A 14,422-nucleotide genomic window follows, 5' to 3' on the forward strand; every position below is an offset into this window, starting at 1 on the left:
GTTTTGAATTCACAAGAGTAGAAAATTCCCTTTAGTTAGTGCAGTTGATTGCAGATCGTATATAGTAATGAGCTTCAACTAGATACAAGCCCTCATTGGATCAAAGTCAGTTTAGATAAGGGCAGCTCAGGGTCACAGAGAGAGATGCCCAACAGGTCATTTGCATAAAAAATTACTGTTAGAAATAGGACACTGAGGCAGCTCTGGCGTTTTGATCTCTTGGCCTTTGTCATGGAGATTCCTAGTAGTGAAGGGAGTAAGGCCAGTGTCCTAGATAATGATTAACTGTTTTAATGGCATTCATTCATTCATTCCGCACTAACTACTCATGCAGAAAAAAGGGTTATGTAAAATGACATTAGAAGAAAATCATTTGTAATCGTTGCATCGGGCTGCACTTTGAGGAGACATTAGGAGTAAATCCGTGGCATGGTAGGCTTATGCTTTATCTTCTGATATTTACTGAGTTTACTGGTGCATGAAAAGCTTTCAGCAAGAATAGCAGATGGGATGGACCTTTCATAGGTAACGCTATCTACCAGGTTATTACTTCTATATATTGATAGTAAAGTAATCTCTAAGATATCACCCTACAAATATAGATTATTTAAATGTCTGTAACAAAAAAAAAAGAAAAGAAAAAGATCTGCTTTCATAAATAGTTCATTTGGTTATCCATTGGGTCAAAGTCTTTAGATAAATCTTTTAACTTTAAAAAAAGTTCTAAAAACTACATTCATTCCCTTGCATTTAACTTTTTGTCTGCAGTACAGACATGTATGACAGAATCTTGAACTTAGAGCTAATCAGTTGACACATTCTGCTTTAAATTGGACCTTTACTGTTAATTAAAAATAAAGACACGCTCCAAGGCAGAAATATTGAGTCACAAATTTATATTTCTAACACTTTAAGTAGCTGTAGGATTTTTGTTAGATCATAGTATGAAAACTTGTCCACTGGAAATAATTATTGAGTTTTCACTACTGTATTTTCTAATACAGAAATGTTCTCTAATTAGGTAAGATCTAGGCTGATTTCATTCCTATTAAATCCTAGTACATGATAGTTTATTAAAATGAGAGTATGTAGATAGTGTTTGTTATGTCATTTACTAATTAATTATTGTGAAACAGTTTAAATTTCCATAGCACAATATAAATACTGTTGCTATTTTTATTAGTAATAATGGAAGTTTTTAACTAGTGATATTATTCAGATGAATGAACATCCAAATGTTTGCACTTCATCCAGGGGCATAAATGAACAGTGGGGCTAAATATGAAGCTTTTTGAATGAGATTTCTTTCAAGATAAAATAAGTATCAACATGAAACATGCTTTCAAAATCTTGGTTAAGAAGGATGTCTCTATTACTGGTACTATAAGACTGATTCCTATTCTCTTTGTATTACTAATTCCTTCCTGGTTCTGCCAGAGTACATAGCTAATTCTCAAGGTAAAGTATGAGAGATGCTTAGGAAGCTGTATTAATTTATTCAGCCTTTTTAATATATCAAAGCATAATTTTATACATTGTCCCTTAATGACATAAAAATTGATATAATTTCCCAAAGTATCCAAATTATTAACAATAACTAAAATGTATTGGATGCTTACTATGGGCCGTGTACTTTATATATGCATTACCTGATTATTCATTCATTAATATTTGCTGAACTCCTACTATAGGCCTAGGCCTGTTGTAGGAACCTGGGGTACAGCACTGAACAAAAAAACAGAATCCCTTCATGTTGGGGGATAGACAAAACAAACAAGTAAAATATACAGTATGTCAGATGTAGTAAGTGCCATGGAGTTTTAAAAAAGAAAGAGAGGGAGGGTAGTGAAGCAGCGTAGGGAACACCAATTGGAAGGAGCTAGCAACGTTAAATAGGGTGGTTAGGAGGGCCTTACTAAGAAAATGACATTTGAGCCAAGACTTGAAGGAAGTGAAGGAGCTTACCATATTTACCTGGGAGAAGAGTGCTACAGACAGATGGAACAGCATTTAGTACTACTTGTAATTTCCTCAAACTTAAGCAATAAAATAATTAAATTCAGAGAAATTCTATAAAGCTTTTGCTCTGTATCCTCAATCAGTAGCAGAGATTTTCAGTATGCATATCTACTTTAAATACTTTTATTGGCTGCATAATTCATTTTCACTCTAAAATTTTAGAGGCTGTAACATCTACTCATTCACCACCTATTTATTGAGCACTTACTATGCTCTAGGTCAGGTGTTGGCAAACTTTTTTTGTAAAGAGCCAGACAGTAAATATTTTAGCTTGGCAGGCCAGTCAATGGTCTCTGTCATAACTTGATCCCTGTAGCATGAAAAGCAGCCTGGCTGTGTTCCAATAATTTATGGACACTGAATTTTGAATTGTATATAATTTTCACATATTACAAAACATTCTTTTTTAAAATTTTTAAGCCATTTTAAAATGTTAAGATCATTCTTACCTTATAGGCCATACAAAACGGGCAGGAGGCTGGATTTGACCTGCCAGCCATAGTTTGCACACTTACTCTAGATTTGGGGCATAGGGATGCATAGTGGACTAGATGAAGATCCCTCCCCTCATGCACCTCGCATTCTAGAAATGGGGAAGCAGACGATAAACATAATAAATAACCAGTTTAGTATTCTAGAGGGTGAAATAGGGAAAGGAGGATCAGGAGCACTGTGGCCTTTACTCTGAGAGGAGGTGATAGGAATGAACCACTGAAGAGTTGTGTAGTAGTGTGACTATCCTTGTGTTCTGCGCTCCCAAGGAGAAGCCAGAAGCACCCGTAGGGGTACAGGTGGCCCCTCCTGTGAGGAAGTCCCTACCTGTATCCATTCCAATGTCTGGATATCCCTGCTAATTTAGTTCTCATCAGCTCCCCTCATAATTACTTCCTGATTCATCTTGTCCTTTTGTGTAAGATTTGAACCAATGGAACTCTTATTCCGTGGACTAAACATAAGTGAACGTATTTTCCTTCTCATGAATCAATCTAGAATTCTGGGCTCAGAGATAAATTGTCATGTATTTGCACAAACATAAGTAGAGAAACTTTTAAACATAGGTAAGTTTTTCAGACAATGTGTATAATCGGGGGGGGGGGTGGATTATTCTTTCATTGGTTATACTCTCTGCTAACAGTTGCCAGTTAGTTGTTGAGCCCATACCATTAGCTTCACACTAGCTTCCCATGCCACATGAAGTAAATCCAGCGCTCTTCACCCTTATTTATGATCTGGCCCCTCTTCACCTTTAGAACCTCCTTTTCTCCTGGTCTTCCTTCACCTACTACACTTCCAAGTTATAGATATTTTTCAGATACTCAAATATAGCAAGCTTATGCTCACCTCAGGGCTTTGCACTACCTGTTCCCCATGCCTTATGCCCAGAATGCTGTTTCCCCAGTGGTCACATACTTGGGGGTTTTTTGTTATAAGAAATGACCTTCCCAGTGAGAGTTTCCCCCAAAGTCAATCTGAGTCACCACCAATGACTCATTTACATAACTGTTTTAATTGCCTTCATACCATTTATTACTATCTGATACTGTCCGTGTGTGTGTGTGTGTGTGTTGTTGGTTTTGTTCATCTGTCTTCCACCACTGGAGATGTGAGCAATGATTTTTGTCTTGCTCACTTCTCAATTAGCTGATCTTAGAACAGTATCTCGCATGTATTAGGTACTCAATAATTATTTTTTGAATAGATTAATGAAAGAATGTATATAGATGCTCATGCCATGTGCCCAGCACTCTGGTAAATGTCACTAATGGAGGCATCCTTGGACTTACATTTTGCTCTACTTCTCCCCTTCCTTTCTCCCATACACGGTGTGGTTTCTTTTTTTTTTTTTTTTTTTTTTTTTTTTGCTGTATGTGGGCCTCTCACTGTTGTGACGTCTCCCGTTGCGGAGCACAGGCTCTGGACGCGCAGGCCCAGCGGCCATGGCTTACGGGCCTAGCCGCTCCGCGGTATGTGGGATCTTCCCAGACCGGGGTACGAACCCGTGTCCCCTGCATCGGCAGGCGGACTCTCAACCATTGCGCCACCAGGGAAGCCCCACAGTGTGGTTTCTTGAAAAAGTCATCTGTGTTCTGTTCTTTAGCATCTTTCTACTTGCAATAAACCCCTTACAATCTGGCTTGTGCCTCTGCCTCTCAAATGAAACTGCTCACACCAGTTTCCAGTTGCCAACAACTTCCTGGCTGTTAAGTCCAATGGATTTTGTAGTCTTCGTTGTACTTGATTCACCAGTAGCTTTTGACAACTTCTTCCTTGAAACATTATCTGTTCTACCTTCACATCCATGGTACCCCTCTTTTGGTTTTATTTCTTTCTCTTAAACCACATATACTCATGGTTGCAGTTTTGTATCACATCAAATAACATAGTTATCTTTTAGATGGAAAAATTATTTCTGCATAGTAATTTCATGTCTTCCCGGTGCTCTACTACCTGAACAAATTTGTAAACCGCTGCATGAGTTCACATGCTTATGTGCATACCAGTTAAAATTGTATTTAAGGGACTTCCCTGGTGGCACAGTGGTTAAGAATCTGCTAGCCAGTGCAGGGAACACGGGTTTGAACCTGTTCTGGGAAGATCCCACATGCTGGGGAGCAACTAAACCCGTGCACCACAACTACTGAAGCCCGCGTGCCACAACTACTGAAGGCCGTGCACCTAGAGCTTGTGCTCTGCAACAAGAGAAGCCACCGCAATGAGAAGCCCGCACACCACAACGAAGAGTAGCCCCTGCTCACCGCAACTAGAAAAAGCCCGTGCACAGCAATGAAGACGCAATGCAGCCAAAAATAAATAGATTAAATAATTTTTTAAAAAACTGTATTTAATGGCTTTTAGCTAGTCTTAATTCGTGACCCACGTTTTTTATTAGAGGATATAAAATATTTGTTGACTGTGTTTTTTGTTTGCTTGTTTTTTGTTTTTTTTTCTTTGATGTGCGGACCATTTTTAATGTCTTTATTGAATTTGTTACAATATTGCTTCTGTTTAATGTTTTGGTTTTTTGGCCCGAAGGCATGTGGGATCTTAGCTCCCTGACCAGGGATCGAACCTGCATCCCCTGCATTAGAAGGCGAAGTCTTAACCACTGGACCGCCAGGGAAGTCCCTGACTGTGTTTTTGATTATATCCCAATTGGTAATAGCTGAGATTGTAAATTCCATTTTGTATTTTCATTAGAAAACATCTCACAGGTTATTGTCATCCTCGTTTTTCAATTTAGGAAATGGAGCTAAAAGTAAAGTTGTTTGAAGAAGGTTATTTTTATAACCTACAGATTATTTTCCTGTATTGAGAAAATAAAACATCCCACAAACCACCTATTCGCCACATTAAATAACAACAAAATCAGTTGACAGACCAGTTAGTTGGCCCTCTTTGTAGACACCCAATAAAGAATATAAGAAATAAACTTATCCAAGTTTATTCTCATCCTTTCAATCTCCAAAAAATATGGGGGGAATTAGTTTTTTCTCCTCCTGTTTAAAGCCCGTGCCACGTCAGGAGTTTTGCTCTATCCATCCTTTCTCTGTGTTTTCAACTTCTCCACCTCTATTAGCTTTCTCACATGTTCAGGTCTCTCCCATTCTAATAACAAACTCCACCAAATCCTCCTCCTAGGTACTGACTGATCTTATTTTGCCCCTTCTTACTCATGCTTCTTAAAATAATATATACCTACTGTCTACTTTTCTTCAACTTCCATTCATTTTTTAAACATTTCTTGTTATGAAATGTAATATACATAGTGAAAAGTGCATCAGACATATGTGTACAATTTAATAAATTAGTTATATGACACCACTGTGTTCGAAAATAGAAAATTGCAGCTACCCTGAGACCCTCTGTACTCTATTCTCTCCCCATAGGAAGTAACAACTGTTCTGGCTTTTGTGGGTAATCACTTCCTTCCTCTTCTTTATAGTTCTACCACCTTTGAATGCATCTCCTTCACTCTTCAACCTATTGCTTTTTACTCTTTCTACCTTCTTACTGATTCCAGAATTCTCACAATAAAGTTATCCATGAACAGTGCGAAATCTAAGGGTGTTTGCCAGCCCTAATCTCACTAGGCTTCTCTGCTGTATTTGACATCGTAGATCAGTTCATCCATCTTGAAACTACTCTAAGGTCTATGACTATTCTCTGTGGCTCTGCGTTCTTTAACCTCTCCTTCTCTGTCTCTTTCACAGGCTTTTCTGCCTGCCCCTCGTGTGTTGTTGTTCCCAGGGTTCCATCTTTAGCTCACTGCTGCTCATCTGGCTATGGCGATACTGTCCACTCTGGTCATTTCAGCCTCCACTATTAATGCAGCTTTCAGATCTAATCTTCAGCACAGATGTGTTTTCTAAGCTTTATCTTACATAGATAACTGCCTGGTGGACATCTGTCTCCACCTAGATACTCAACATCCAAAAAAGACTTCATCATCTTTCCCTCTAAATTGACTCTGCCTTCTTTTCCTACCTTTTCTGAATCAGTTGTTGACACTACTGCTCACCAGTTTACCCAAGTTAGAAACCTGAAAAGCATCCTAATTTCTCTTTACCCTCTACCTAAAATTTTCCATTTGATTTACAAACGGAAATTTGTACAAAATTACAAATTTACATCTAATTCTTTTAGAGTAAATTTAAATTTTTTATATTTCAAGGGAAGCTTTGCCTGAGTTCGTTACCCATCCAATGATGGGTCCTCCTTTTCACTCCATTAATACCTTGTACACACTTCTATCACTGTGCTTACATTGTTGTCGTTATCTATTTTTATGTCTGTCATGTTCTACTGGGCTTTTATTCTCTGAGATACCTAATACGTAACACAGTATTGGGCACAATGCGGAATGGAATGAGGAGTGAGGAAGGTGAGGAAAGCACACATTGATGTTAAGAATAAAAGAATTGTTATGTTACACACTTCAATACACAGAACCATCTGAATATGGGGTCTCCACACTAAACTGTAGGAGGCAGTATTTCTTTTCTTCTTTTAATTTTATTTATTTATTTATTATTATTTTTTTGGCTGCATTGGGTCTTTGTTCCTGCACGCAGGCTTTCTCTAGTTGTGGCAAGCAGGGGTACTCTTTGTTGCAGTGCACGGGTTTCTCATTGCGGTGGCTTCTCTTGTTGCAGAACACGGGCTCTAGGTGCGCGGGCTCAGTAGTTGCAGCACGTGGGCCCTAGAGCACATGAGCTTCAGTAGTTGTGGCACATGGGCTCAGTAGTTGTGGCACACGGGCTCTAGGGCACATGGGCTTCAGTAGTTGTGGCATGTGGGCTCAGTTGTGGCCTGCGGGCTCTAGAGCGCAGGCTCAAGTATCTGTGACACACAGGCTTAGTTGCTCTGTGGCATGTGGGATCTTCCCGGATCAGGGCTCGAATCAGTGTCCCCTGCCTTAGCAGGCGGATTCTTACCCACTGCGCTACCAGGGAAGTCCCAAGAACTTTTGTTAGGTAAGTGATTCCTTAGAAATACTGCCTCCTGGGACTTCCCTGGTGGCACAGTGGTTAAGAATCCACCTGCCAAGGCAAGGGACACGTGTTCGAGCCCTGGTCCGGGAAGATCCCACATGCCGCAGAGCAACAAAGCCTGTGCGCCACAGATACTTGAGCCTGTGCTCTAGAGCCTGCGAGCCACAACTACTGAAGCCCCCACACCACAACTACTGAAGCCCACGCGCCTAGAGCCCGTGCTCTGCAACAGGAGAGACCCCCCCGCACCGCAACGAGGAGTGGCCCCCGCTCGCCACAACTAGAGAAAAGACCGTGCACAGCAACGAAGACCCAATGCAGCCAAAAATAAATAAATAAAAACCTTGAGGATATATATTTTTTAAAGTTCTTTTGGAAAGAATGAGGTTTTAATTTTCTTCTGACATTCACTAAATCTTCACAAATATTCATGTTGCAGACCAAACCTGGACCACCCAAAAAGCCAAAGACCCCTTCTGGACAATCAGCCTTAGTGTATTGCTACAACTGCGGGCAAGAAGGCCATTACGGACATGTAAGTTTAAGTGGAATTTGGGCATAAAGCGTTCTGTTGTTCAGGAGTGGTTGCTGAAAGATGAGCCCGAGTAATTCTGAACACATTTCTTTTGTAAACTAATATCTTGAAGTAAGACTTAATATATTTTCAACTGATTTACTTCTGTCCCTACCAGAGTAACAGATCTGTCAGAGCACATTCTTCTAAATGTTTTAAGTTTACATGCATGTTAGTCTAAAACAAATACAGCTCATAGAATCATTCAGACAAATAATAGTAGTCAATAGAATGGTTACAGTTCTCACGAGTTCTTAGGATTACTAGTACTTTGACCCAGCCAAATCGTGATTTTTAGATTTTCTATATAGTTCTCCAGTGTCTCTGGTTTTCCCCTGTACTGTGTTCAGTTAAATCTTTACCACTCACATGCAAACCCTGACACTCGCTAGTGGAAAGACAGAGGTGCTGCATCATCAGCCATCCTGCCTACCCCACAAATGCCCCAATTCCCTATCCAACCTGCATATTTCCTAACCCTAACTGAAAGGGCCAAACTGTGTGTGTTCTAGATACTGAGGTGTCAAAGCAGAAACTTGCTGCTCTGAGGTGGGAGTGAGTCTCCTAGCCAGTTATCTCATTAAGCATGAAACAGCAACAGTTCATCCCAGAGACAGGATGCAATCAGAATAGACTCACAGCCCATATGTTCTGGGAATCTTGAGACAGAGGAGGAAAGGCAGTGGCACAAGAAGTAGAAAATTTCTATGGAGAAATACACTCCCAGTCTCCAGATAGGCTTCTAATAGCCTAGAAACCAAAATATACTAATATCAAGTCAGATCTGATGACAGGAGGTGGAAAGCACACAGAGGTAGGGAGTCTACAAAATGGATAGAGGTGTGAGCAGTAGGATGGAACGGTATTGCAGGCCACGTGTTGAGTTCTGACCATGGCACTTCACCAGTGCAGACCTTGGGGACAGAGCTGTACGATACGGGGAGAGACAAAAAGTCTGGAGAAGAAAAAGTGTGGGACAGAGTCCATCAACAGATGGAGTTTTTCTTCCACGTTGGGACAGCAGGACCGTGGAGTGAAGGGATAGAATATGAAAGAGAGGATGGAGCTCTGATCCTCAGTTTTAATTTTTGCTCTACTACTGACTTAACCATGTGACTTAAAACAACCCGCTTTTTCTCCCTGGTCTCCAGTTTCTTTATTTCCAAAGCAAAGAATTTGTACAGGGAGAGCTCTCAGCACTGATTTGGTATTTCCAATGTGATCAGATCCATAGTATGGGGATACAGACGGAGGGACCTTGCAGTATAATTACCTCACTTCTATAGAAATCACACTGAAAAGCTAGTTTGAGAATACCTTGTTTTTGCAAAATTATCATCTCTAGATCTTTTACTGCTCTGTGTATTCCTCCTTGTTGCCAAAACTCAGATGTTGTTTAGCGAACATATTCACATAAGCAGTCCACTGCCACACGAATCACACAGATGTACAATTTATGCTTGCTTACCTCTTTAAAGCAAAAGGGTATAATTTTAGCATTTATGTTTGTTCAATTAAGGAAAAACAGTTAGAGTTGGACACATACTGCTTACTAGTCACTCCTGTTAATGTAGATAGGAAATATATTAAAAGCATTTGGAACTTATCCCTGAAATCTAGATTTAGATAATTTTTAATTTACCATAAAGCAAATTTGGCAGCCTCATTGCTGCCATAGATGAAGAACTCTAGATTATCCACACTAATGAAGAAGATCAGTGGTGTGGCTAATCCAGAATAGTAGATAAATTATATAGCCAACTATCAATTGTCTGTGCTAATGGAGGGGACCAGCGATGTGGATAATCAAAATATAATTTACATTTAGCTTTGGAAAGTGTTTATACTACTGTATAGCTCTGTAGAGCCACATCAGTCTAGACTGTATAGGATCCAAATAGGAGACTGGGCAGGTAGTTACAGCTGTCTGCGGGCCCCTCCCCTTCAGTTTCAGAACTTCAGCTCTATAGATGTTAATAAATAGCTTCTTCATGTGAAAGACACTCTAAGGGGAATGTGGCATCGCCCTTCCCTAATTCCACTCACTGTAACTGGGGAGGCAGGGACAATCATAAGCAGCTCCATATGAGGCAAACTGCAATAGGAAACAGTACTTACCATGTAAAGAGACTACTCCAGGATGAGTGGGGCGCTGGGAATGTATCAAGAGCTCTAGTACCTTTTTGTAATTGTAATTTGCTCTTAATATTCTATAGAATCTGTCTTAGTCTCTTCAGGCTGCTATAAACAAACTACCATAGACTGAGTGGCTTACAAACAACAGGAATTTATTTCTCACCACAACCATGGTGCAGAATCAGTGTCTTGTGAGGGCCACTTCCTCATAGATGGCACTTTCTTGCTGTGTCCTCACATGGTGGAAGAGGCTAGAGAGCTCTGTGGGGTCTCTTTTACAAGAGTTCCACCCTTGTGATCTAATCACCTCCCAAAGGGTCCACCTCCTAATACCATCACCTTGGGGTTTAGATTTCAACACATGAATTGGGTGGGGGGATACACAAACATTCAAACCATAGTAGAATCTTCGACCCAAATCTTTTTTTTTTTTTTTGCGATACGCAGGCCTCTCATGTTGTGGCCTCTCCTGTTGCGGAGCACAGGCTCCGGACGCGCAGGTTCAGCAGCCATGGCTCACGGGCCCAGCCGTTCCACGGCATGTGGGATCTTCCCGGACCGGGGCACGAACCTGTGTCCCCTGCACCAGCAGGCGGACTCTCAGCCACTGCGCCACCAGGGAAGCCCCTAGATCTTTTATGGGTATCATTTCTTCTGGAAACTTGGTGCCACCATGGATAGTGATTTATAAAAGCAATTCTTTATGTTACCCTATAGGTTTGCCTTATAACTTTCAACACCCAAAAAAGCCCAAAAAGATCCAGAAACTCAACAACAGGTTAAATCTGAAGATAGTTGGAAGGAGGAAATTATAAAGATAAGAACCAAAATTACTGAAATAGAAAACATGATTAATAGCATCATCAAAACCAAAAGCTGGGTCTTTGAAAACATTTTCTTTTCAAAAGAAAAGAGACTTCTGGAAAAACTGCTCAAAGAAAAGGAAAAGATACAAATAAACAATGAGTGAAAAAGTGTAAATAGCTTAAAATACAGTATAATTTTTTACTTAAAGAATACTGTATAAACTTCATAAAGTTCAATGTTAGGGACTTCCCTGGCTGTCCAGTGGTTAAAACTCTGTGCTTCTACTGCAGGGGGCACAGGTTTGATCCCTGGTGGGGGAACTAAGATACTGCATGCTGCATGGCCAAAAAACAAACAAAAAATAAAGTTCAATGTTAAATCTGAAAATGCAACTAAAATAAATAATTCTCTGCAAAAATATAAATTAATCAAAATGATTGAAGAACAAACTTAGATGAACCAGTACCACTAAAGAAACTGAATTAATAATCAGAATTCTCCCCACCAAAATATACCAGACCCAGGTAGGTTTGTAGTCAAGTGTTACCAAACCTTATCTATTCAGATAGATAATCCAAAGAACACCACTCACCTTAGTCTGTGAAACTATTATAACCTAAAAATACTTCAAAATATCTACAGAATGTTACCATTTTTGTGAAATCTGAACACTTCAAAGTTATACTATTGTTTATTGGAATATTTATTAATAGTAAGAGTATTAAAACATGAGAATGGCAGGGACCAACTTTAAGACCATGGCAGCTTCTGGAAAGGGAAGGAGATGAATGGGAAGTGGGAAGGAGAGTTAGACGGAGGATCTCATTATATCGTTAATGCTTAGGGGGAAACAACTAAATTAAGGGTAAATGTTGATTTGATAAAGCTAAATGGTTAGGTACAGATTTCCATTACTTCATTTTCTATACTTAGTGTATATTTAGAATGATTCCTAGTTTTTAAAATCTACAAATTATGTTTCTAAGTGTATGGTGGCCAGTTTGGTCAAGTATCTTAGAATTACAAGTTGACCTCTTGCTCTGTTGGTGGAAATGTAAATGGATACAGCCACTATGGAAAACAGTATGGAGGTTCCTTAAAAACCTACAAATAGAACTACCATATGACCCAGCAATCCCACTACTAGGCATATACCCTGAGAAAACCATAATTCAAAAAGAGTCATGTACCACAATGTTCATTGCAGCTCTATTTACAATAGCCAGGACATGGAAGCAACCTAAGTGTCCATCGACAGATGAATGGATAAAGAAGATGTACATATATACAATGGAATATTACTCAGCCATAAAAAGAAACGAAATTGAGTTATTTGTAGTGAGGTGGATGGACCTACAGTCTGTCATACAGAGTGAAGTAAGTCAGAAAGAGAAAAACAAATAGTGTATGCTAACACATATACATGGAATCTAAAAAAAAAAAAAAAAAGGTTCTGAAGAACCTAGGGGCAGGACAGGAATAAAGACGCAGACGTAGAGAATGGACTTGACACGGGGAGGGGGAATGGTAAGCTGGGATGAAGTGAGAGAGTGGCATGGACATATATACACTACCAAATGTAAAATCGATAGCTAGTGGGAAGCAGCCGCATAGCACAGCGAGATCAGCTCGGTGCTTTGTGACCACCTAGAGGGGTGGGATAGGGAGGGTGAGGGGGAGATACAAGAGGGAGGGGTTATGGGGATGTATGTATATGTATAGCTGATACACTTTGATATAAAGCAGAAACTAACACACCATTATAAAGCAATTATATTCCAATAAAGATGTTAAGAAAAAAAAGAATTACAAGTTGAGTATATAATGACAAAGTTATGATAAATCAGCTGAATTCTATGCAGATATTTCACATACTTTCTTCCTAAGAGGTACAGATTTTCCCCATTATCTGAAAGTAGAGCGTTCCTGTGAAACCTTTCCTAAGCCAAAGTAGCTGTAAAGCAAAGCAGCAGTTACCTTACAACACATCTTTCTAACGAATGCAAAAAATAAATGGAGATAAAGCACAGATGCTCACAGACACAGTTCAAAGCTATGGTGGCTTGATGCCGAAATGCTGAGTGTAGTTCCTGGGGGAGGAGCTTGGTGGTGCCACTCTCACTGCTCCGGGTGCTCACTGTCTCTATATGGTTGCTGCAAAACAAATGCTAAACACTATTTTCACTTTTCACCTTTTCTTGTAAAGGTGAAAATCCTCTTCATATTTCTTTCTGCTAGTGAAAACAGGTCTTTCATAAAAGTGAAGCAGTATAAAGCAAACTTTTTAAAAGCAGGGGATACTTGTAGTTTAATTTTCTTCAGTACCTAGCTAAGAAGCACTGAACGTTTATAATAAATTTTAGGCAAGATGGCAGAAGACAGAAGCGGAAATTTCCAAAATGAAGCCTCTTTTAAATGAAAGACATTATTTGGTTTGAGACAAGCTGAATGGATATGTGTCACAGACCAGGATAAACAAAGCCTACTACATGGGACGTGGGTCAGGCCAAGGATGTGGATTTGGAAAGTAGCAGCTACCAGAAGGCCAGAGTCAGGAGAGTAGGGAGCTGTCCTGGGGTGAGTGAGAGGAGTGATCTCTTCTTGAGTAGGGGGAGCAAAGAGAAGAGAGGTTTCCTTCAGAATTACCTAGGAACATTTTCAAGCTAGGCACAACCCACCACCACCCTGCTCCCCACCATAAGAATCACTGCCCTTGTGAGCAGTGAGTGTTGGCTTAAAATAAGCTTGCAAAAAACTACTTGTGTGGATGAAAAGGAGTAAAGGGCTAAGAATTTACCCCCACATTGAGGGTGTAAATGTGAAGAGAAGAAGAAAAGGAGAAACCCTTGATGGAAGGCTGTTAGAAGAGACAGACAAGCAAAGAGCTGATAAAACATAATTTTAAATAAAATAAACCCTGCAACAGAGGAACAAGGCATTGCTGGGGGAGAGGGTTGGCAGGGAAGATTTAAAGAAGATAAGAAGGGTTTTGTAGGTAAAGAAATAAAGGAAGAAAATCCAAGCCTGAAAGACTAGCATGTAAGCACGATCGGGTGTTTGGCTGATCCTCCCAGTGTCCCAGCAAGACCACATCCTGCAGCCACAGTGTGAGTATCAGCAATGGGGGCTCGTCACTAATTACAGTGGTCCATAGTCTTACAAAAAAAGTTGTCTGAACAGTGTGACCTTGTGACATCATAATTTCAAATACAATTTGCAGGAATGTACAGAAAGACGAATGTTTAGCCAGACCTTTCCAACATCTCCATTCATCTACTACTATGATGACAAATACGAAATCCGGGAGAGAGATCAGAGAATAAAACGAAAAGTGAAAGGTATGTTACTAGATTTCTTACTAAATCACCTTTGCAATAGTTCCTTAATTTCTTTT

The 14,422-nt window shown here is 39.9% G+C and overlaps 1 protein-coding gene across 6 annotated transcripts in view; it reads left to right on the forward strand.

The window, feature by feature from the left end:
* Positions 1-14,422, forward strand: part of ZCCHC7 (zinc finger CCHC-type containing 7) — a 298,518-nt gene that overhangs the window by 220,911 nt on the left and 63,185 nt on the right. For 5 of the 6 annotated variants that reach the window (XM_079926882.1, XM_079926878.1, XM_079926880.1 and 2 more), the window contains exons 7-8: positions 7,951-8,046; positions 14,249-14,366. In XM_079926882.1, the coding sequence (XP_079783008.1) occupies positions 7,951-8,046; positions 14,249-14,366 (214 nt within the window). The remainder of the gene's footprint in view (positions 1-7,950; positions 8,047-14,248; positions 14,367-14,422) is intronic. The other variant, XR_013829105.1, reaches the window with a different exon arrangement.

The sequence above is a fragment of the Stenella coeruleoalba genome (genome assembly GCF_951394435.1).
Source record: "Stenella coeruleoalba genome assembly, chromosome: 7".
NCBI lineage: Eukaryota > Metazoa > Chordata > Mammalia > Artiodactyla > Delphinidae > Stenella > Stenella coeruleoalba.